The sequence below is a fragment of the Spermophilus citellus genome (assembly GCF_964194105.1).
Source record: "Spermophilus citellus genome assembly, chromosome: 2".
NCBI classification, from domain to species: domain Eukaryota; kingdom Metazoa; phylum Chordata; class Mammalia; order Rodentia; family Sciuridae; genus Spermophilus; species Spermophilus citellus.
In genome coordinates, this window is record NC_138183.1 from 32,267,039 (window position 1) to 32,291,240 (window position 24,202).

The 24,202-nt window shown below is 38.1% G+C and overlaps 1 protein-coding gene across 1 annotated transcript in view; it reads right to left on the minus strand.

Annotated features, from left to right (window-relative positions):
- LOC308640264 (tomoregulin-1) overlaps positions 1–24,202 on the minus strand; it is a 94,342-nt gene that overhangs the window by 2,151 nt on the left and 67,989 nt on the right. The window contains exons 6-9 of the mRNA XM_081278462.1: positions 23,939–24,087; positions 22,101–22,166; positions 11,544–11,667; positions 2,875–3,033 (exon numbers count right to left, since the gene is read on the minus strand). Coding sequence (XP_081134588.1) covers positions 2,875–3,033; positions 11,544–11,667; positions 22,101–22,166; positions 23,939–24,087 — 498 coding nt within the window. The remainder of the gene's footprint in view (positions 1–2,874; positions 3,034–11,543; positions 11,668–22,100; positions 22,167–23,938; positions 24,088–24,202) is intronic.

Genomic DNA, 24,202 nt, shown 5'->3' on the forward strand with positions numbered 1-24,202 from the left:
TACTTTTACTCAATTTCAAAGAGTTGCTTTGCCTTGACTTGAAAGCCTTGATGATAATACTTCCATTTTATGTATAGTTTTCAAAAGTTTCATCTTGCTAATCCTCAAAATTACTTTGAGGTAAACAGAGCTGGAATCATCTCCATTTCATAAATTAGGAAACTGGTAGACCTCTTCAACCAGCACTAATTCACTAGGACCTTGTGCTGGAAAAGTTCCAACTTCCTGGGGCCATGGTTTTTCTTCTACAAAATAAGGGAGTTTGGCTAGGATGACACTGAAGGTCCCTGCCAATCTGTTATTCTGTGAGTCTAAAAACATAAAAGATAATTCCAAGCATGAAAGAAAGGATGGCTCATGCAGTCTTGGTTAAGTTGGTCAGTGGGAACATTCTTTTAAAGGAAGATTCATCACAAGCAACACCATGTGATATGTGGACAGCTGTCCCACAGTGGACTGTGTGGAAGAGGCACTCCTTAAAAATTCAATGGAGATAAGTTCAAGCATAATTATAACATTCCAAATCCAAGACTGCAAGACATTCTAGGGGAGATGTCACAACTGAAAAAACAAGGAAAAATATGTGATAAAAGCCAATGAGGGCTGGGGTTGTGGCTCAGTGGTAGACCCCTTGCCTGGTATGGGGCACTGGATTTGATCCTCAGCACCACTTAGAGAAATAAATAAAATAAAGGTATTGTGTCCATCTAAAACTAAAAATATATTTTTTAAAAAAGCCAAAGAGATGATTCTTTGGTTGCAGAGACAGTGGGCAGTGAAGACTGTGGTGTTCAAGTGGGCAGGAAGGCAGCAAATGGACGTGGTCATAAACTTAACAAGTACCCACTAGGTAATTTTAATTTAGGAGTTGAAGATTACAGCACACTGAGAGCAGAATCACAGAGTAGGGCAAAGGTGAATTAGGGGTTACAAAAGGGCTAAACTAATTCTATGACCTTGAAAATGGTACTTCTCAACTCAGAGTTTAGTTTCCTCACTTTTCCAAAGGAAGAGGTTATCTCTAAGCCATTTCTCGGTGTCTCCAACATCCGTTGATCCTCTTAAGTTGCCCTATCACCTGGCCTCAAAAATCTTTCCTTCCCTTTATTCCTTCTTTCATCTTCCAAATCACATACTACCCCACTCCTGCTTTTACTCCAATGTTAATACCCTAAGGCATAATCCCCCCCCCCAATATCAGATATCTTCTCTATTCCAATGAATTTTGCACATGACCCTTTGACTAATGCTTTGGAAAATGGTTTATACTAAATCCTTCCCTGCTCAAAAACCCTAGACTATTATAAAATCAAGTTTGAACCCAGCTCTCATGCAATAGGCATGCCTAACAAATCTATTTCCCAGCATGACTGCCATGGACCTTCCTCTTGATGGTTCAGCAGAAGATGAACGATTTGGGAATCGACAGCACTAAATCCAAACCAAGACACTTCTATTTACTAGTTACTGGATGACCACAGGCAAACTAGTTAATCTCTTAACCTATATTAAATGGCCACAGCCAGCCTGCTTTTGTGTGATTTTTTCCTATCTTTTCTTCCTATTGTCACTATTAGTATGTCTTTGTGTCCCCGCTTTGATCTACTGCCCAATTTTATACTCAGTAGTCTTGCCTAAGGGAAGATCATCTGTTCTATGGAATGAAATACACTGACTTTAGTACCTGATTTTATGAAAAATATCTGTTACTCAGAGAACATTTTTTAATCATTTCTAGATTTATCATTTTAGCTCCAGATGGCTGAGACTACTGAAGGGCTGGCTTCTATTCAGATTTTAGTTAGAAGGGCCATAAATCCAATACGGACTGCCAATATCTGTACTTGATGTGCACCAATCCCCTTTCCAAAAAATGGAGGAAAGTATAAAAATGAGGTTTATCTGTGCCAAGCCTTAAAGGAGACAGAAAGAGGTGAGCAAGAAGACAGACAGGGGCTGGAGTTGTAGCTCAGTGGTAGAGTTTTTGCCTAGCATGTGTGAGGCACTGGGTTCGATTCTGAGCACTGCATATAAATAAATAAAGTTCACTGACAACTAAAAAAATTTAAAAAGAAAGGAGACTGGGAAGTACGAGGACATTTTCTCTGACATTTCTCAGGTCTAGTTCAGTTTGACATACTCAGTTTGGAAAACACTCATTCATGCCAACTGTGCTCCAAATAAGTCCTTTAATTTATGATAAATGGTTTAATTTATGATGCAGAATTTAAAGCCTATTACTTATCACTGTAATCTAGAGTATGAAACAATGTTAAGACAATGATGTAATAAGAAAAGTAGTTATGTTTAACCTCTGATTTCTTCTTTTGTTATTATAGTACTACAGATAAAGCATATTCTCAGGGCATAAAACACATTGTGGCCCATAGGGCTTAAAACATTTCTGCATGGCTCTTCTGTACATCTACAGAACATTTTAGAAATTCTACTACTATTATTATTGTCCCTGAATACACTGCTCAAGTACACAGTTCCAAGATCCCTAAATTCCTTTATTTCACAGACTGTTCTTATAGTCTCTCTGCCTGTAACCCTGATAATGAGTTCTGACCCATGTATTAAAGAAGCAAGACAGAGGCCAAACCCACATGGAAATATCAAGGAATGGACCCCTAGGCTTTTCCCTAATATACTGAAGCAAACTTAAAACAACTATCATGAAGGTTTGCTTCAAAGTTTCTCTGTATCTTAACAGCCACCAACCTCCAATTTTAGGGAGTCTGATGTTGTTTGGGTGCTGGAGACTGAGCCCAGGGCCTTGTGCATGCCAAACAGAGCCTACCACTGAGGTTCAGCCCCAGCCTACAGCCCACCCTGCAGATGAGAGCTGACATTTCTTACATCATTACCTACCTTGTTATGCACATGACAATCGCTACTATGATGGCAATCTGCACAGCTCCAATAATGGCTGCAATAAGAACATGAGTGAGCTTCTGCCTACTTGGCACTACATAGAGAATACTAAAGTCTGTCTTTTCACAGTGCTGTCCAGTGTAACCAGATTCACATCTGAAAGGGAACAAAAGGAATTCCAATGAGAATTGCAAATTCTTATGTTGTCAAGTTTCTAAATTAAAAGACACAATAAAATTTAAACAGGAATAGAAAGTCACTTTCCTATCACCTGAAAAAAAAAAAAAAGCCATCTGTATATTTTCCTATAGTCTTTTTGACATGCCTATTTTACATAGTGCCTTTTTTATTTATTTTAAATCAGATTAATTTGAAGTTGCTATATTATATAGTCTTTGTTACCATCATTTCAAAATAAAATTACAATACTCCCTTCAGTGATTACAATGCAGTTAACTGATCTGCTCCTCATTCTAAGACTTATCAGTAGCTTTGGACTTTTTGCAATTATAAAATAAGTATGGAAAGCACCTTGTGAAAGTGACTTTCTATGTAGGTATTCCACAGGCTTAGTTATATAGCTGGGTTACTCAATAAATAGTCATAAACATTTATGGTTCTGTGAACACAATACCAAATTATACTCAAGACTTTTCAGTATACGAAGCACAAACATTTAAGATGCAGGAAGGAGATGAAAATAAGTTATTAATGACAAACAGAGCAAAGCAGTCAAGTAGGCAGTAAGCTTAGAAATCATCTGAACTCTAATTAAAAGTAAATATAGGAGCTGGGGTTGTGGCTCAGTGGTTTAGTACTTGCCTAACATGTGTGAACACTGAGTTCGATTCACAGCACCACATATAAATAAATAAATAAATCTAAAGGTTCATTGACAACTAAAAAAACTTTTTAAAAAGTAAATACAAAGGCAACATCATTGGCTGATACTTTAAAAGGGGGGAATATTTAAGATATTGAACAGAAAATTCACATTGGTAAGTTGACAGAAGTGAAGCGTATAAATTAGCCAAGCTTCTGTTTGAATTGATTAATAAAATATGTGATGTGTAAGGACAGTGTGTGTATTTATTGATGTCCCAGACCTTGTTAGAAAAGGATTTGAGGCAGCTTAGCCTAAAGCCCACATTACAATACCAGAAACAAAAGGAAACAAGGAAAGCCAGGGTGATATGAGTTTACCAGCCCAGTCCCTGAGGTTCCTGGACACCTGTCAGGAAGTTTCACATTGGGCTCTAAGCTTCCAAGCAGACAGACAGACAACAGTAGTGAGGCAGACACACAGCTCAGACAGTAGAACTGAGTACCCAGAAATAAAGCCACAAATCTATAGCCAACTGATTTTTGACAAGAATACTAAGACAATGCAATGGGGAAAGAAGGATGCTGGGACAATTGGATACTCACATGGAAAAGAACAAAGCCTCCTCCTCCCAATATACACAAAAACTGACTCAAAATGGATCATAAATCTAAATCTAAGAGTTAAAACTATAAAATTTCTAGAAGAAAATATAGGGGTAAATCTTTGTGACCTCAGATCAGACAGTAATTTCTCATATGTGACACCAAAAGCAACAGCAACAATAACTACAATAACAAAGATAAATTGGACTAAATTAAAATTAAGATCTTCTGTGCTTAAGGAAACTATCAAGAAAATGTAATGATAACCCAAAAAGTCAGAAAAAATTGCAAATTATATATCTGATAACGGACTTATACCCAGAACATATTAGAATAATAAGACGACCAAAAAACAAAAACAAACAAAAAACTTAATTAAGAAATGGGCAAATGGACTGGGGTTGTTGCTCAGGGGTAGAGCACTTGCCTGGCATGTGTGAGGCCCTGGGTTCGATCCTCAGTACCTCATATAAATAAATAAAATACAAGATCCACTGACGACTAAAAAATATTAAAAAAAAACAGAAAGAAATAGGCAAAAGATCTATACAGACATTTCTCCAGAGAAGACATACAAATAACCAATAAGCACAAGATATTCACCATCATTAGTCATTGTGGAAATGCAAATCAAACCCACAATAAGATATCTTTTTGTACTCATAGTATGGGGCCTGAATCTAAAAGTCAGATGATCACAAATGTTAGTAAGGAAGAACACTGTAAGGAATATAAAATGGTGCAGTTATTATGGAAAAAAAGAGTCTGGCTTTCCTTACTTAGGAAGTTAAATGCAGAGTTTACTATTTGGCCTGACAATTCTACTCCTAGGCATCTACCCAAGTGAAATTAAAACATATGTCCACACAAAAACTTGCAAACAATTGCTCACAACAGCATTATTCCTAAGAGCCAAAATGTGTAAACAACCCAAACATTCAACTGGGGAGTGGATTTTTTTAAATGTGGTATTCCCCACAGATTATTCAGCCATAAAAAGGAACAAAGTGCTCAGACATAGTACAATATGAATAAAGCTTAAAACCATCAATTAAGTAAAAGAAATGATACAGAAATGTTCAGAATAAGTAATCCATTAAACAGATCAGGGGCTGTCTAGGACTGGCATAAATAGGAAGAGTTGAGAGCAACAGCTAAAGGAAATGGGATTTCTTTTCTGAGGTGATGAAAATGTTCAAAAATCAAGGGAAGGAGGAGGCAGAGAGGTTGGCCACTGACACAAAAAGTAATTTCCATAAAATAAAAACAAACAAGTCATTTCAAATAAGCAACATTTACAACCGTTATTAAACTCAAGGGAATTTCCTCTCATTTGGTCCTCATTTAAAGACAGCACCTTCTAATATAGAGAACAGTAACCTCAATGACATAGCTACAGTAAATTCAATAACATAATGAAGTCTTGGGATTTTAAAAATAATGCCCTTCATGGTAGGCTAATGGCCAAGAGTCAAAGCTCAGTAAAATCAAAATAGTTCCACAGAGAGCTATAACCATGTCCTAGATATGCAGCTCTCAGATGGATTAGTTCAGTCCAAAGATTAAAATCAGTATCAAAAAGAATCGTTAGGCCGGATATCATTCAAGTAATCCTCCCTGGATATTATTTTCCATAACTGACTTTCAGCCACACTCTCTAATATCTAGAGTATTAAGTTCTAAGTAATTATTTCTTCTTCTGTCATTAAGGGCAGATCGGGGGTTCAGTCCTCTACCCTCTACTTCTTCCATTCCACATAACCTCCACAGGTACTCTCATTCAGTGGCCCCACATGCTGACTCACTCACACACCCATCTGACACATTTATTGAGTACCTGTTAGGTGCTGGGCACTACTATAGTGAGTACATGGGATATAGCAGTGAAGGAGAGAAAGACAGCTGTCCTGCTTACTCTGTGGTGGGAGGAAGTGGATCAATCAACATAATAAGTAAACTAACAGGTTATGTTAAAAAGGTGGTGTGTGTGTGTGTGTGTGTGTGTGTGTGTGTGTGTGAGAGAGAGAGAGAGAGAGACACACACAAAGAGAAACTGAGTGCTGTGTTTGGGCCAGAAAGGGAGGACTGCTATTTTAAATAAGGGGTTAGTCTTTATTCATTAAGAAGGTGAGATGTGATTAAAGACAGTGAGGGGGAAGTGAGGGACTTTACCGACAATTGGAAGGAGAGCAACCAGGCAAAGGAAGAACCAGAGGGAGCTCCCTAAAATGGGACCATCCATGCATGTTGTGTCCAAGAACAGTAAGTGTGGCTGGAGTAAAGTGGCAGGAGAGATAGGAGCAAGACTGAGAGGTGAAGGAGCCAAACTGTGTAGGGTCTTCTGCACTGAATGAGGTGGGAGAGGCACTGGAAGGGTCTTAGCAGAGGAATGGCATCGACTGACTTATTTTAAAAGGCTCACTCTGACTGCTGTGTTCAATATGGCCTATAGGATACCTCAAGGAGGCTGCTAAAATAATCCCAGAGGGAGAAAATGTTTGGCCTGGACTGGGAATAGCAGTAGACAATGGTGAGAGGTAATCAAGTTCTGGATATATTCTGAAACAGAAAAGCAAACAGGACGGGGCTGGGGATGTGGCTCAAGTGGTAGCGCACTTGCCTGGCATGCGTGTGGCCCGGGTTCGATCCTCAACACCACATACAAACAAAGATGTTGTGTCCGCCGAGAACTAAAAAATAAATATTAAAAAATTCTCTCTCTCTCTCTCTCTCTCTCTCTCTCTCTCTCTCTCTCTCTCAAAAAAAAAAAGAAAAAGAAAAAGAAAAGCAAACAGGATTTCCCAGCTCACCAGATATGGGTAACATGAGAAAGAGAAGTCAAAGATGTAACAGAGATGTTCTATCTGAGCAACTGAAGAGATGGAGTTGGCATCAACTGAGATGGAAAAGGTTGCCTGGAATGACTGCCTGCAATGACTGCAGGTAGAATAGGTTTAGAGGAGGGGAAGCAGATCAGGAGATCAGCTTTAGTCCTGCTGAGATTGAGGTGTCAGACGTTCATGTGAAAATGTAAAGGAGGCAGATGGATCCAAGTCTCAAATTCTCAGAAGAGAGCTTTGGGATTTATGTAAATCGAAAGCCATCAGCATATGTCATCTAAAGCCCTGTGGCAGGATGGATTCTCTAAGGAAGAACCAGGACTGAACCCTGGAGCACTACAACCTGCCGGAAGTCAGGAAGCAAAGGAGGAAACAGCCAAGAAGACTGAAATGTCCAGCAAACTACAGAAATCAAGAGAGAATATAACCCTAGAAGCCAAATAAAGCGTGCATCACACAGGAGGGAGCAATCAATCAGCTGTGCCAAATGCTACTGACCCTTCAAAAGTAATTTAAGATGAAGAATCAGTGACTGATTTTAGCAGTGAGAATGGTCTCCAGGCAGTGCTAGGAACAAAAGCTTACTGGGGTGAGTTCAAGAAGAGATGGGAAATGAGGAACTGAAGACAGATTATAGACAACTCTCAAGTTCTTCTACAAGAGAAAGGAATGTAGCTAATGGAAATGAGATGGTTATTTTCAAGATGGAAGAAACACAAATATTTGTAAATATTTATAGCAAGATATATGATATGGAAGAAAAGGTAACAAATTGCTGGCAGGTGACAGTAATAGCCTGTGGAAGCTCTCTTCATACTGCTTCAGGTTCCTGAGTGAACTTGGAGACAAGATCATTTGTTGAAAGTAAGGATGAGAAAGGAGGTACAGTTTGAGGAGAGATGTGAAGGTATAAAGCAGCCATCCAGGAGAGCAGAATAAATGGATTGCAGTCACAAAATGACTGCCTGGAAGCATGAAGGGCCCACTTGGAGACTTACGGCACATGCATCAGTGAGTAAGTTAACCTGGTGGTGTGCCTTTCAACAGCAGCAATTTTCAGTAGCACAGGTATCAGCATGCAGTGGGTGGGAAGCCAGAATGAATGAGAACTAGCTTTGTCAAGTGAATACGATGAACAAAAGAGGGATAAGGCACACACAGGGGATCAACTCAAGGAATGATCATGAGGACCATCCAATGGGTGAAGGACATAGAACAGGTGACAGGATCAATAAACTGGAGGCCATCAGGATGGAATACTGCCAGGCAGAAACAAAAGGGTACATGCTAGAGATGAAATCATGCTCAAATATACATCTTCAACCCACATCTATCATGGGTTCTTAAAACAAAATACACCCAGAAGCCTACCAGACATCCACAAGTAGACATCCCACAGGCACTTTAAGCCAAATATGTTAAACTGAACACATTCTTCTCCCAAACCTCTTCACTCTTCCCAGTCTATGTCCTGCTCAGTTTTTCTCTAGACAGAAACCCAGGAGACTGACCTCTTTATCCTCCTACCCTCCACCAACCACCCCCCCCATGTTTTCATCCTCATATCTAATCAGTATCTGCAGATTCAACTACTTCATTTTTCTGTCTCCAACCTATCTACTAATCTCAGGCCCAAGACAACCCCATGACTTAATTCAGGCTGCTGCTTCTTTCAGTTTTCCTTCCTTCCTTCCATTCCTCCTTCTTTCCTTCTTTCTACTAGGGATTAAACTCAGAGTCTTGTGCATAATAGGAAAGCACTCTATCACTGAGCTATATCCCCAGCCTTTTATTTTATTTAATTTTGAGTTTTGAAACTGGGTCTTATTAAGTTGCCCAGCTGTCCTCAAACTCATGATCCTCCTGCCTCAGTCTCCAGAGTAACTGAGATTATAGGCATGCACCACCACACCAGGCTAACTTTCAGGCTTCTAATCCATTTTCCAAGATAATACTAGAGTGCCTTTCCTATATGATCAAAACAAAGATACGTAAAGTAATAGTTTCTCACTGTCTTTAAAATAAAAGCCATGCCTGTAATCCCAGCAGCTCAGGAGGCTGAGGCAGGAAGACTGCGAGTTCAAAGCCAGCCTCAGCAATTTAGCAAGGCCCTAAGCAACTCAGCAAGACCCTGTCTCTAAATGAAATATAAAAAGGACTGGGAATGTGGTTCAGTGGTTAAGTACCCCTGGGTTTGATCCTTTGTATCAAAATAAACAAATAAATAGAAGCCACATTCCTGGGACGACACAAATATTCCTGTGAAACCTGATCCCTCCTTTAAAAATGTACTCTACCCCCTTTCAGACTGAAGTGTCTTTTTGAGGTCCCAAAACACCTCATATATATGATAGCATTTACCAAATTATATTTTAGTTATTTATTATTTGTCAGTGTCTGCCACTGGATTACATGGTCTTAGAAGGTAAGATCCTGAGATCCAGGCTGGGGTTATGGCTCAGTGGTAGAGCACTTGCCTAGCACATGTGAAGTACTGGATTCAATCCTCAGCACCATATGAAAATAAATAAAATAAAAGGTATTGTGTCCATCTACAACTAAAAAAAAAATTTAATTAAAAAAAATCCTGAAAACCTTGTTATATTCAAATTTAACACCCTAGTGCCAGAAAAAATTCAATACCAAGTAATCAATACACTGTAAATACTCAGACAAAACAAAATTATCAGCTGCTTTTTAGTAATAAGTGTTTAGGAAAGAGATTCTCTAGCATTTAAGAAATTCCTATAGAGAAGAAACAAAGTTGATAACCATCACATGTCATTCAAAAAATATTTACTGACTATCTACCATAGCCAAACCTACAGCCCTTGAGGTAATGGGCTTATAGTCTCATAATATCAATTTGTTATTTATGAAATACATCCTATATACCAATACTGTGTGTTAAGCACTTTATATATATGATCTTGTTTAATTTTAACAACACTATGAGACAATATGCTATTACTATTATGACTTTAGAAATGAGGAAATAAGACAGACATCTTAAGTATCTCCCAAAGAACATAAAGCCAATAACTGGCCAAGTCAGTAGATCTGATTCCAAAGTCTTAAATCAGCCTACCATTCAATCCTCTTACAATCAATCATTAAAATACTAGAGAGTGGCCTGGTATCATGTCATTATCAGAATGTAATTTTCTCTCCTCCTTCATGTAGACATCTAGAAAGATGCCTCAAGGACATCAGGATAACAACTTCATGAAGTATCTATGCCACCGTGGGACAAGTATGAGGAATCCACTGTAGAACTGGTTTAAAACCTGGCTTGTTCTGTTTTATATGGCTATACTTTTTTAATGTTTAGAAAAAGAGGAGGGGAAGGCTAGCTTCTTCAAAGGAGAACTTTCAATCAGGAAAGAACCAAAGGCTTAACAAAGAACTATTCAACCATTAACAGTTTATAGTGCTTTGTTTTGTTTTGTTGTTTTTAAGCAAGAGAGGAAAATAACAATCGGGAGCAGAGAGCTAAAGAAGTAAAGGAACACAGGAGATGTGATGTCCAGCAGTTTCCTTTTACTTCTTGGGAAGACTCGCTGCCTTCTGGGATGAGAGAACAAAAGCAAAGTATAATCTCTCTCCACGTTTTTTGATGTTTTGACTAAGTGAGGAAAAAAGATCCTGGCGCAGCTCCCAGAGGCAGGGGTGAGCAGAATAAGAGCCATCTCCCCATGTCTACAGAAACCTGGCCTGGCTACGCAGGCCACATTGAGACAGAGGGTGAGCTCCTGGCAGCAGCAGCAGGAAATGCCATCAGTCGCCAGGCCAGAGCAGCAAAAGGCACTAAGATCATTAGGCTGAGTATCGGGAAATCTGAGCTCTAGCTTTTTCCCAGTTCTATTTCTAACCTGCTCTAACCTGCTGTTGACCTTGAACAAGTTACGTAACTTCTCTGGAATTAGGGAGTTGGATTTACTCCCTTTCCATTTCCATCTCTCAACTCACACCTGATTCTTCATTCCCACTCCCTTATTTTTAGAAATCTATTTTAGCATATATTTTATTTGAGTTACATATTCTCTATTCTTAATATATTCTACAGTCCCTCAACCACTCCATGACAGATTGCCTAAAGACAAAAATAGAACTGGAATATGACATATTTATTTCTTGTATTAAAAAATATGTAACATTATCTTAAAAATGATAAGCCCATAATCTCAGAACCTAAATAAACCATGTTTTTTTGTTTTTGCATATTTCTTTCCAGGGTATTTTTTACTATTCTGCTGTGGTTTGTTGTTATTGTTACTGCTCTATTACAGATAAACACTACTTTTTGGTAATATTTAGTTCACATTTCATCACCTTCTACAAAACAGTGACCACAGATGGAGAAAATTTCCCATGGCTGCTCTGGAGGCACTGACTTACCTACAAGAAGCCTTCCGAGTAGAATAGATGAATTCACATTTCCCATGGATGCAGTAACCATTGAGGTTTTCGGGGCAAGGCATGTGGTTTCCAATATAAACATCTTCTCTTTGATCACTAGCATCTTAAAAGAACACAAACCAGGTCACTGAGGAGTGAAAAACAAACTGAAAAATATGGACTTTTCAAAGATTCTGAAAAAGCAAATAAATTCACCCCTTGTCAGCCACCTGCTAGGCAATTTGGAAAGGAGATTTATCAAATGGGGGTTGGATGAGATCCAAGGTCCCTTCCTATTCCCATTATGCCACAAACACAGCAGGTAGACTGTTTAGATTCAATGTATTTAAAAATATCTACAGGATGTGACTACTCTGTGCTACTGTTGTATAAGAACAATGTGCCAAAGAAAACTAAACATCATTAGTTTTCTTTTCATCTAAAGAAATAATAATGCTAGGTCTAAAAGTAAGTTCACTTCTGTGCAAGAAAGATGGCATACACTACTTGCCCTAGGGGAGTGAAGTTATTTATTTACTTGGGGCCTATGAAACGGAGACCATCTAAGAACATGGAATGGCAGAGAGCAAGTTACGGCATTCTAAAATTTTAAGGTAAAAAGTTTATTTTTGGAATGAAAGATCATACTGCTTTTTTTTAAAATGAAAATAATTTTGCTGTGTCTTCATAAAATTTTTCTTAGCAGATGTTCATTGTAAAAACAAGTCAAATAACATAGAGAACAAATTAAGATGAATTTAAAATCACCTGACAGACCTCTATCAAAAGAGAACCACTCTGCAAACATTTTGAACATCTGTTCATATTTAGGTAGAATGATATGAACTGAGCTGAGCTGAGCAGAGTTTAAGTGAAGAAAATGAAGCAAGGTGAGTAATGCTACTGTCAGAAAGGGGACAGAGTCAGAGGGAGACAAACAAAGCAATCTCTTTTTTAGCATATACACCAATATATCTATCCTCAGTTACATGGACCCAGAGTTCCACAATGGCTTGTCCATGTGCAGGAAAAATCACCAGGCCTCCTGCTGTCTCTCTTAGGGTTCCAGCTTACAAATTTTGTGCCCATTGGCTGTGTGACATTGAGCATACTACCCTAAGATTCCATAATCATAAAATCAAAATAACAGGACCTATACTTCATACAGTTTTTGAGAGGATCACGTGAGATAAATAATGCATTTACCATATGAGTAACATAACCAGTTATATATACAGCATACAATATAATGGCAAAGGGTTCATCTCTCAAATACAAATAAAGGCGTTAAAGAAATCTGAAGAATATTAATGGAAACAAATTTAAGAGAGAGAAATAGAGGCTTCTGTACATACGAATGGATGGGGAAGAGGAAGACCCAGGGAAAGGTGGGAAGAGAGGTGCCAAGTTCTAAAAACTGAGAACTCAAAATGCAGACGTTCTGGTGCTCAGAATTTATATATAAACAAGAAGAAAAACTTCAGTGAGGATTAAGCTCAATGATACAGTAACTAATGTGGAGAGATCATGTCACCACTGCCAAGACCAAAGACATGTCATATTACCTTGATTTATATATTCATATTGTTCTAATTTAATTTAAGCCTAGAAAGAGAACTGAACTAGAAGCCAGGGAATCCAAGATATAAATTCTTAATTCTTTCTGTCTGTCTGTCTATCTACCTATTCATATATTTGTTTATAATGCCAGGGATTGAACCCAGGGGTACTTAACCACTGAGCCACAACCCCAGCCCATTTTTTTTTATTTTGAGACAGCCTCGCTAAGTTGCTAAGTCTATAGCTTTGAACTTGTGATTCTCCTGCCTCAGCCTCCCAAGCTACTGGGATTATAGGCATGCACCATCATGCCCAGCTAAATTCTTAATTTTAAAAATGTCCTTGCTTGGTCAAGTCAGGTCTTCTCCTGAAGAGAGGTGAATGAGATCAGCGCTGTCCAATGGACACATGAAACTTCTTCTTACACAACAGTAGCTTATAGTGGTCACATCCTGCAGATGTACTTTTATATCTTCTAGAGTCCAAATTTTAAAAAGTAAAAAGAAACAGGCAAGTTAATTTTAATCATATACTTTAACCCGACATATCCAGTAAATAATATCATTTATTGATATTATTTATTTATTAATTATTATTTATTTATTTATTTTTATATTATAAAAAAGTATTTTACATCCTTTTTTAAATAAGACTCAAAGTCTGATACTTTAAACTCACAACACATCTGAATTCTCACTAGATACATTTTCAAGGGCTCTGTGGCCATCTGTGACTCATAATCACCACAGTAAGCTGCACAGAATAGATGACCAATTTGTTGATCTTCTATCAATCACCTTCCACATGCCAAGTACTTTGCTAGGTACTGGGGATATAAAGGGCTTCACGGTCTCCTCTAGCAGCCAGAGTTAAGTCCCATGGCAAAAGAAACCAAGCATTCTTTGCCCGGCTGTGACCCTGAGCATCCACCCCTCTGTGGACACTCATGAAACTGTGGTTCAGCTGTGTGGGTTTTGAAATCATTCTCTGCCATGAGAATGTGAGCTCCTTAAAGAGTGTTGACATTCATGTCATCCCTGTCTATATAACTCCTTACACTTAGAACATAACTTAGAACTTAGACAGCTCTAGAGTCAGCCTGCCTAGGTCTGAATACAACCTGGGTTTGCCTAGCTACAACACCTAGTGGCTATATGACCTAAAGACATTTATTTAGCTGTTCGTGGCCTTCAAGTTTCCTCATTTGAGAAATGGAGATAAAAATAGTGTCCACTTCTCACAGTACTGTTTTAAAAACTAATGAGACACATTTAGTGTATTAATGTATATAAGACCTTATAGAACTCAGAATTGTGCCTAGCAAACCATAAGCCCTTAATAAATATTACCAAGTATTATTCCATGCTCAATAAATGTTACATGAATGGATTCTAATTTATACTTGTTGACAAGCTGTACTATAAAAATATTCTTCTATTTTATGGACTAATAGGATAGCTCAATGATAGAATGCTTGACTAGCATGTATGAGGCCCTGGGTTCATTCCCTAGTAGCACAAAGAGAAAAAAAATCTTCAGTTTTGCACTTTAATCTTTCATTGGAGGAAAAATAAATTATAAATTGACAAAATTATTATCCACATAGAGTCCACCTTGAGTATTTCCTTAAACTGAACTGCTTTTAGCAGTCCTGGCTCCATGTTTCACAACAAATTAAAACTTAATTTTAACAGATATTTTATTAATAAATACTTGTGATCAAAGCAGACTTTCCTCATGCAATTAGCATTCACTGACAAGAAATAGTTTAATAAAAATCAACAACAACAACAAAAATTTACTTTTCTTACAACGGCTTCAAACTAAAAATGCCATCTTCCATTCCTAGTCAAGTCATGAGGGATTGGAGGAAGCAATCACCGTGCTACATCATGGCACATCTCAGAACTTGTTTCTTTCTCAGTGGGACACCATAAAAGTATGTAATCAGGGGACTGCAGAGAGTGAGATCGTGTTTAGCTAAGCTACAGAGGACATGAAGAAAAAACATACATGGACCTTGCCCTCAAGAAACTTATAATCACTGTAGACAATCACCACAACACACACACACACACACACACACACAAAGAAAGAGGGCACCACATGGCAGTTTACAATTGAATGCCACTAGGTGCTATGGAAGTTCAGATTCAAAGAAATCAATAGGCAAATTACTCAGAAAGGACTTATATAGATAGGGTAGGACTCAAGTTAGGCCCCAAATCCTAAATAGGTTTAGATAGAGAAATGGAAGCCAAAGGGAAGATATAACACACACTGCAAGGAACAGATCAACCTACCTAGAAGAGTTAATGCGATGGGAAGTATGTAAATAAAGTCGGAAATGCAAGCTGAAAGCACTGAATTCTGGGTAAGACATGTTTTCTTAATCATAGATAAGGAAAATACTGAAGGTCTTCTAAGAACAACATAAGGTAAACTCTGTTTTATGTAAAATTTAATTGACAGTGGTTGCCTGGGGTTGTTGGTTAGGAGGATTAGACAGTGACTGGCTGCTAATGGATATGAAGTTTCTTTTGGGGATGATGAAAATGTTCTAAAATCAGATTATGATAAAGTTTGGTGAACTCTGTAGGTATACTAAAAACCATGTGAACTTCATGGTATGTAAATTATATCCCAATAAAGGTGCTAAAATAGTTGGATACCAACAAACCAGATAAAGTGGCAAAGGGACTAGGAAGACAAGTAGCCAAGTAGAAAGTAAACAGAGCATACTCCAAACTCATGGCAGTGGAAAGCTAAGCTAGTGCTCAGCAGGAGGAATAAATACTAGGACACAGAAAATAAATAAATACAGCCTGAAGGTACTCCGGAAAGTGAATGAGCTGAGAAACTTGGACTTGGAAGGCTCCATGGAAGCCATCTGGTCTGATGAAGGAATCCCTTTAAATTAACCCTGAGGGTCTGTTTCTACTTGAACAATTCCAGAAACAACAAACTCATCAAAATACAATAAATTCCAATACCATCAACAGATTTCATAATGTTGAATGTAATTTCTATCTTTGTATAGATTTTCTACAGTCTGTTCACACTCTTCCCCCTACCCACCAATCTTTTATTCCGATAGCCAAACTTCCCATTTCCATCCTTGCTTGACTAAGCTTAGTGTGCAACCCAGTACATTTAGTAAGAACAGAACCGCTGTCTTTATTAAAAGGGAATGATGTAAAAATGGGAATGCTCTTAAAAGAGAATGATGTAAAAATGACTGTAAACATGAGCCTAATGATAGGTGGTCCAGGATATAGAATGTACTAAGCTGGGTTCAAATTTACATCTCATCATCCACTAAGTATTTGTTAAACAACTATTACATTCTAAGCACTATAATAGCTCCTGGAGTTGAGGCTACAGAAGAGCAGAGAGTTAAGTACAGAGACTCACTAGGGAACTAAAATGTCAAACTAGTGCTCAGAGAAAGATGAGGCTAGGGAACAAACATGAAAGCTCACCAAAGTAACAGTGCCAACTAGATTAAATATTCTGAAGAAGATTCAGAAAGAAAGCAAATGGACAGAACAGAATTCTGGAATAGCTGTGATTTAAAGAAAAGGGCTTAGGATCAGCAAGTCTAAACTCCAGTTCTTGATCTGCCATTGTACATGAGCAACAGACACTCATAGTTTCACTTTCTTCACCTGTAAAGTGAGGATAGCATGGTTGTTATGAGGATTAAATAATAACACCAATATATGAAAGCACCTGGAATACAGTAGGGTACCTGATTGATACTTATTAAAAAATGGATGAATGTCCAACTGATGTCACTCATCAGCCATAAAACGAAATAGCAAGATAGGCAAACAGTGAGATAGCCAGGTCGACAACAGTAAAACTAGGAGACAAAAAGTATCACCAATAGCCATAATAACATCAATAATGAATTCAGTAATCTGGTGTTTGTTATTCAGAGTGACCCTGGGCCATAAATATTACTGCCCCCATTTTGTGGATGGGATCATCAAAGCTTAAAGAAATCAGGCCACACAGCTTTTAAGTGTGGACCAAGTCTGACTCCAAAGGGCAAGAGTGTGGCCATTCTACTATCATCTCATCAAGCTACTGTGGAGATGTGTTAGGAATGTCTGAGCACCTGCTTTCTAGACCAGATAAATTAGACAACTTCAAAATGGAGAGATAGAAAGCTTTTAGAGATGCAAAGAAGACTATGTGAGGTCCTGGCTTTGATCACCAGCAACCACCCCCTCAAAAAAAATGCAATAATGCATAGTTTCAGAAACCAACACAGAAATGTGCCCTTCACACAGGAAGAACTCACCACAGAACAATCCTGTCTAAACAATGCCCTGGGGCAAGTGGTGACAGGCTCCACAAACAGCTGCAACTGCTAGAGCCTGAACAATGCTTCCATGTGTGCAATATACAAAGTGCATTTGGTCACCCAGTGGGTCCTTCTATCCACAGATGTTTTCACAGACAAATCTGTCACCATCAGCAGTGTTTCCAAACACAAAGGCTCACATGGTCCTAAGTGATGATGTTATGAGAAAACCTAGGACCAGGGGGCTAATCTGCCAAGGTGTGCTGTCCTGGCTATCTGTCCCATCAGGGAACAATCCACACAAAGCATGAAGAGTTGCTGCCAGCAGCTGAGACATGCACCTGGAAGATAAAGTGCTGAGGAGAAACTACAGCAACACTGCATCAGAAACTCTAAAGCTCAGTATTTCTACAAATCCCTCCAGTGAAAAAAACTCAAAACACTGTCTGGCTTCCCCTAAACTACTGTGCATACCTACTTTCACCACTAACATCTCTCTCCACACATGCTTCCTTTTCCAATCCCAGTCTCCTAGGACCCCATTAAGGGGTCATCATTCCTACCTACTCTCCAACACCTCCCAGCCTCTCATTTCTAAACTTGGCTATTCTTCACCCCAGCCCTGACTGTTCTTTTTCCCACTCTGCCAGTGAAACACCTTTTCTAAGAAGTGAATAAATTCATCTATCTTCTCAACTATTCCCTTAGAAAATACTCCTTTCATCTCCCTGAAGTTCTAAGACCAAACTGCTTCCTCGATCTCTTTTCCTTCCACACCTCCCCGTAATGTGCTTACCAAGGTTACTTCCAGGCCAGTCCTTCACTCACATGCCCAGCCTCTCAGGAGACCTGAAACCACCCTCATCACGATGCTCCATCACACACAGTCAGGCCTCCTTCAATGAGTTCAACACCTGGACCACAGTCTCATCATTTTTAAAAGGTATATCAAAAAGCTGCATTGAAATATATAAGCAACAGTCACCAAGAAATGGGACCCATGATACTAACATCTTGCTAATTATGGTATCCTTGGCCAGCAGTAGCATTCTTGAGCAGGCTCAAGAATGAGGTCAATCATGACATGAGGGTTGGGATGATGTGATCCTTGGAATGAAATGAGAATGTCTTTGTAGGAAAAGGGCATTTAGATCTTAGGCTGCATGAAAATATCTTTTTGAGAGAGAGAGAGAGAGAGAGAGAGAGAGAGAGAGAGAGAGAGAGAATTTTTTTAATATTTATTTTTTCAGTTTTCGGTGGATACAACATCTTTATTTTATTTTTATGTGGTGCTGAGAATCGAACCCAGCGCCCCACGCATGCCAGGCAAGCGCGATACCGCTTGAGCCACATCCCTAGCCCATATGAAAATATCTTTGGATTAAAATGTCTATACCACAAAGAAACTTCCCAGGTAGATGGACATGTTATCAACGTTGGTAAGTTGTGATGCACATAGAGTACATCCTTTTGTCAAAACTGGCACTTATAGCTGGGTGCAATGGTGCACACCTGTAATCCCAGCAACTTGGGAAGCAGAGGCAGGAAGATCATGAGTTCAAAGCCAGCCTCAGCAACTTAGTGAGGTCCTAAAGCAACTCAGTGAGACCTTGTCTCTAAATAAAATATAAAGGGCTGGGGATGTGGCTCAGTGGTTAAGTGCCCCTGGTATCCCCAGTACCAAAAACAAAATTTTTTTAAAAAAACTGACATATGTAAGATTTGTGCATTTCTATATTGCAAATTATGCCTCAAAAGAAAAAAAAAATCTGCAAATGAAAATAATATGGGTGAAGGTAAACAGACAAAACAAGAACAACAATGTTGATAAATACTGAAGGTGAGTTCTGGGTACATGAGGGTTCGTTCATTATTCTGTTTACATTATCTCTGAAATTTTCTATAATAAAGTTTTTTTTAATGTCAAGCACCCATTTCCCATATACCTGACACTCAATCATCACATCCTTAATGACTTCAACATCTACAACAGAACCAGTAACACTCCTACTTCAATATTTACCACAGGATCCCAACAGCCCAAGATGAATCTAAACCAGCCACTATTTCAGACATTTGAGTGCCCAGTTTAACAACACTCTTTTCTAAGAATTCCACTCTCAAAGCTTCTCTCACTGAGTACTCCTTCTCAGTCTGTCTGCCTTCTTGCTGGTGCAAAGTTCCTGCTTGTCACTTTGGGGACCCATCCTAGGTCCTGTGTATCTACACTGTCTTGGCTGTGTACTGCAGATGCAAATATTTACTGAAGGCTCCTATAACTGTTATGAGAGGCAGGTAAAAAAAAAAAAAAAAGCAAATGAAGTTTTTAAAAATACAACCAAATAAATCTTTTGACCTCTATCTCCTTACTGTTGGAACACTTCTTAAGTCTTTCACTGTTTGGATTTTATCTTTCTAACTATAGAAACTCTCTGGCCCAAGACTTTAACGATTCCATTTGCCTTCAAATTCAAGGCGGAGGACAACACTGTCTATTGCACATCATTAGCCATCTTTTCCCCATGGCTTCTGTACCACAGTACCCTTTCTTGGTTGCCTTCCTCTTAATTCTGTCTGCTTCTTCCCAAGCTGGGTCTTCTTTCCTTTCTAAGTAAGTACTATCCAATAAAACTTTCTACAACTCCAGAAATATTCCATACCTGTGCTAAACACTGTGGCAGCCACATGTCACAAGTGGCTACTGAATACCTGAAACAGGACTAGAATTTCATTTTAATTCAAGAGCCACATGTGGACAGTGGCTACTGTACTAGACAGTGTAGTGCTAGAAACTCTCTCATTCATTCTCATGGCTTCCATTATCATCTCTATATCCAAGGACTGCCTCTCAGATTTATGCTAAACAGTCACCTGGATGAATTCCACAAACACCTGAAACTCCAAAATGCAATTAATCACCTACACCATCGACTTTTCTCTTACCTTACCCCAAACACCTTTCCCTTCCCAGCATCCTTAGTCCTAAAAGAAGAATCCACGAACTCAGTCACCTGAGCTTAAGTCTTGGTGACTTTTAGCTCTTTGTCTTGAGTGTAAGCAGATGCCTATTCTGAGTCCACCCAAAGGTTTTCATTTCAATATATATAATAAGCAAAATGTTCCTGCCAGGTATCATTCATTCAAGTGGTTAACTTTGTAGGTTTGTTTTCAAATATATTAATGATTCCCTACTGCCCATAAATAAAGTCTAAATTTCCCAGGGTAGCAGATCTCACCCCTAGCTCTTTCTAGTCTGGCCTCTTTCTCTCTCCAAAGTCCTGTAATCCAGCCAAAAAGGATTCCTTACCATTCTCCAACACATTCTACCATAATGTTTATGTCCACAACTCTGCTCCTGCTCATCCTCCTGCTCGTCCTCCTTAAATACCCTTTGACTCCCGTTCAAATTCGAATACTCCTTTCAACATTCACTCAAATTCTACCTCCTTCATATTTCTCAGACTTTCATTTTCCCCCACCAAAGAGTAATCTTATCTTTTCTGAATTCCCAATTCACTTCTTTACTACATTTTATGACTATAATCAATTTCTACTTTGTTACAAATTAGTTATATGCATTGTTTTTTACTATAGCACAAACTCTATAAAGATGTAGAGATTATGTACTAGATATCTTTCCACCCACAGGTAATGTCTAGTAAGATGAACAGTACAAATTAGGTATATAATAAACTTAGTTCTAGATCAATGTGCTGGGATCAAACCCAGGGTCTAGTGCATGCTAGACAAGCACTCTATCACTTTTGGCTACATCCCCAGCCATTTTTATTTATTTATTTTGAGACAGGGTCTCACTAATTTGCCCAGGCTGGCCTCCAACTTGCAATCCTCCTGTCTCAAGCCTTCCATGTAGCTGAAATTAGAGATATACATCACAGCACCCAGCTAACGTTATAGATCAATACTGATGTATAAAAAAATACTAAATTATCAACAGACAGTTAAGTGATTTTATCAACAACCACCAAGTGTTTGAGGCATATACAGTTCCCCAGACTGCCTTAAGTATGAGCTTCTAAATATTGAAAAATGGCCTTCCTGTTCTGGTCATGTTTTATCAGTATAGAGAATAAAACTGGAATAATCTATTATGTCGCCTCTGGGAATAGAAAAGATTTTCTATTTCAAATATAGTACTTTGTATCATCATGGGAAACTGGTATTTCAGGGGCTCATGGATTATAACAGGTTCAGGCTTAAAAATTCAAGTAAAGGAAGTAATAAATTATTCAATACAATAATACTTACCATTTATTGAGTACTCAGTAAGCAGGCCAGACACTATTCTAAGCATTTGATGTGTATAATCTCATTTAATTTTAAGATAGGTACTGTTTTACTTTTTTTTAAGATAGTTGCTATTTTACTTTTTTTAAAAAATTAGGTATATGAGGTAGCTTACATACATATCCTAACTGTCCATTAGAATAACCAAACAAATTAGTAGAAGATGCACTGATAATAGGACTATTATATGGAAGTCCTAATCAAGGAGTCCAAAATCCAGGTGGTCTTCAGTTAACTGGATCTAACAGCACTGAGTCTCAGTGTTCCTGTGGGTATAAGGCTCTTCTCACTAGAGTAGCAGTAAGAATCAAATAAAATAATGCATGTGAGCATACAGAGCATTGGACTTATGGCCAAGGATAATCATGATTTGGTACCTTTCACATCTGGTCGATATTGTAATCCATCATCTTTCTTTCCCAGTAGACTAGTATCATCTGTGTCTATAAGAGAATACAGTTTTTCAAATTAACATATGATATTGAAGTCATACCATGGAACACTCAATTATTCCTAATGCTCCAGGTCCTTTTAACTTTGTACAATTATCCTGCTTATATTTCCCACCATTCCCACTCTCTCTCTCTCTGACAGATAACACTATGTATATTTATTGTATACAAAATGATGCTTTGAAACATATAACATTGTGGAATGGCTTTTACCTTCCTCTTTGTCAACTGTCCCTTTTCTGCCTCAGGCTTCAAGGGAGCACAAGTATATATGCTCTTTACTTCATGAACTATAATTTCATTTGGACTTTAGCTCAAATATCATCTACTTTTTAAAAAATCCTTCTTGTACAAACTAAAACAACACATACCATAAGGAGAAAGAATTCACACTCTCTCCAAGGAACAATGATCTAAAGATTTATCTTCTACCAGTTTTCCTGGAAAACTCAGAATAAAACTATTTTGGAATCTCAAGTGTGTTATCAAACATTTTCTAGGGGAAAAAAAACACTTGATTTATGAGCTGCATCTGAACTAGGAGACTGAATAAGAATCATAAATACCTGCTAGCACATAAGAGCTTTGGATCTCAATACACAGCCGGGGAGATAATAAAAAGGCACAGTTAGGCTTGACTGGAAAATTACTGAAGGGGCTAAAATAAAACTTAAGGCCCAATCATTCCAAAGCAATCTAAAATCTGCATGAATTTCAATTTAAATTCTCAAGTTTGGCCAAATGCTCTGAACGTGCTATCCCAGGAACTACCAATCAGATACCAGGTTCCTCAGCGAAGATACTCTTTCTCTGAGCTATTCTATCTACCTAAGCTCTCAATACTACCCAATGAATAAAAGAAGTCATACTTCAAGATTAAAGTCAAGAAGAATATCTATCTGCAGGAGATCTTTGTCAGGAAACGCCTCTTTCTATCATACCCAAAATCATACATCTGGAAATCCTCTGATGAGCTTCTTGAGTACTTTTTGGTACTGCAATCAGTTGGGAAGTATGTCACAAAGATTTATTCAAGATAAGGCAGCAAACTTTGGCATACAATCTTTTTCTTTTAGCTCAGTTAATAGCACACTCCTAAAGTATCCCTTAAGTAAGCCCAAAAAAGGAAGGGGTATGGGTAGGAAGTCGAACTAGTAAGCAGAAAAGATGTACAGTCCTCATCCGTAAGAATGTGCTTCTTCCATATATGCTACTGAGGAAGTGCTCCAACACCCCAGCTCATATGAGTACTAGTGAGGAAAAATGATTTGAGAACCTCTGGCTTCAATGACTGTCACTATTTCTCACAGGGGTGGAAAACAAAACAAACCAAACAAACAAAATCATTCTTATACGGTATCTTATAACAAAAGTGAGAATGGCAAACAATTTTAAACCAAAGGGTATCATTTCTTTCTATTCTGTAACTTCACGCCAAAATCTTTAACTGTACATATAACACATATGGGGCAAAAACTACATAGAGATAATATATTTGAAATCACCTTAGAACTATAAATATAAATATAAATCTTAATCTCTATGCCAGGATCAGCTCGGTACTAAATAAACCATCAAGCATCGTGATTTATGTCTTCAGAAGACAAAAATAAGTGAAAAAAATATCTAAGTAACAGGAAATTCTGAAAGATGTAAAAAAAGATAAAAAACTTTCAAGGAATTTCTCATTTTACAAATATAAAATAATACCAAGTAAGATTATAGGCATGTAATACTAAAGACAGGTCTCCATGTGATCTTACCTGTGCAATGGCCAAGGTGCCTTATATCAATTTGTTCTTGCTTTATACAAGATGCTTCTCGAACAAAACAAGGATTGTTATATGAACTCCCATCAGAGGCACACACAGGATTAAAACTGTATCCACTGCAATCTATATTACATACACACCTGTTGGAAAAGACAATAATTACCTATGTTTTACAATGAAAGTACCTCAAAATCCTACAACAGCAAAAAAGAACATCTCTCAACTTTTTCACTGCTTTCTAAAACATAAGTCAAT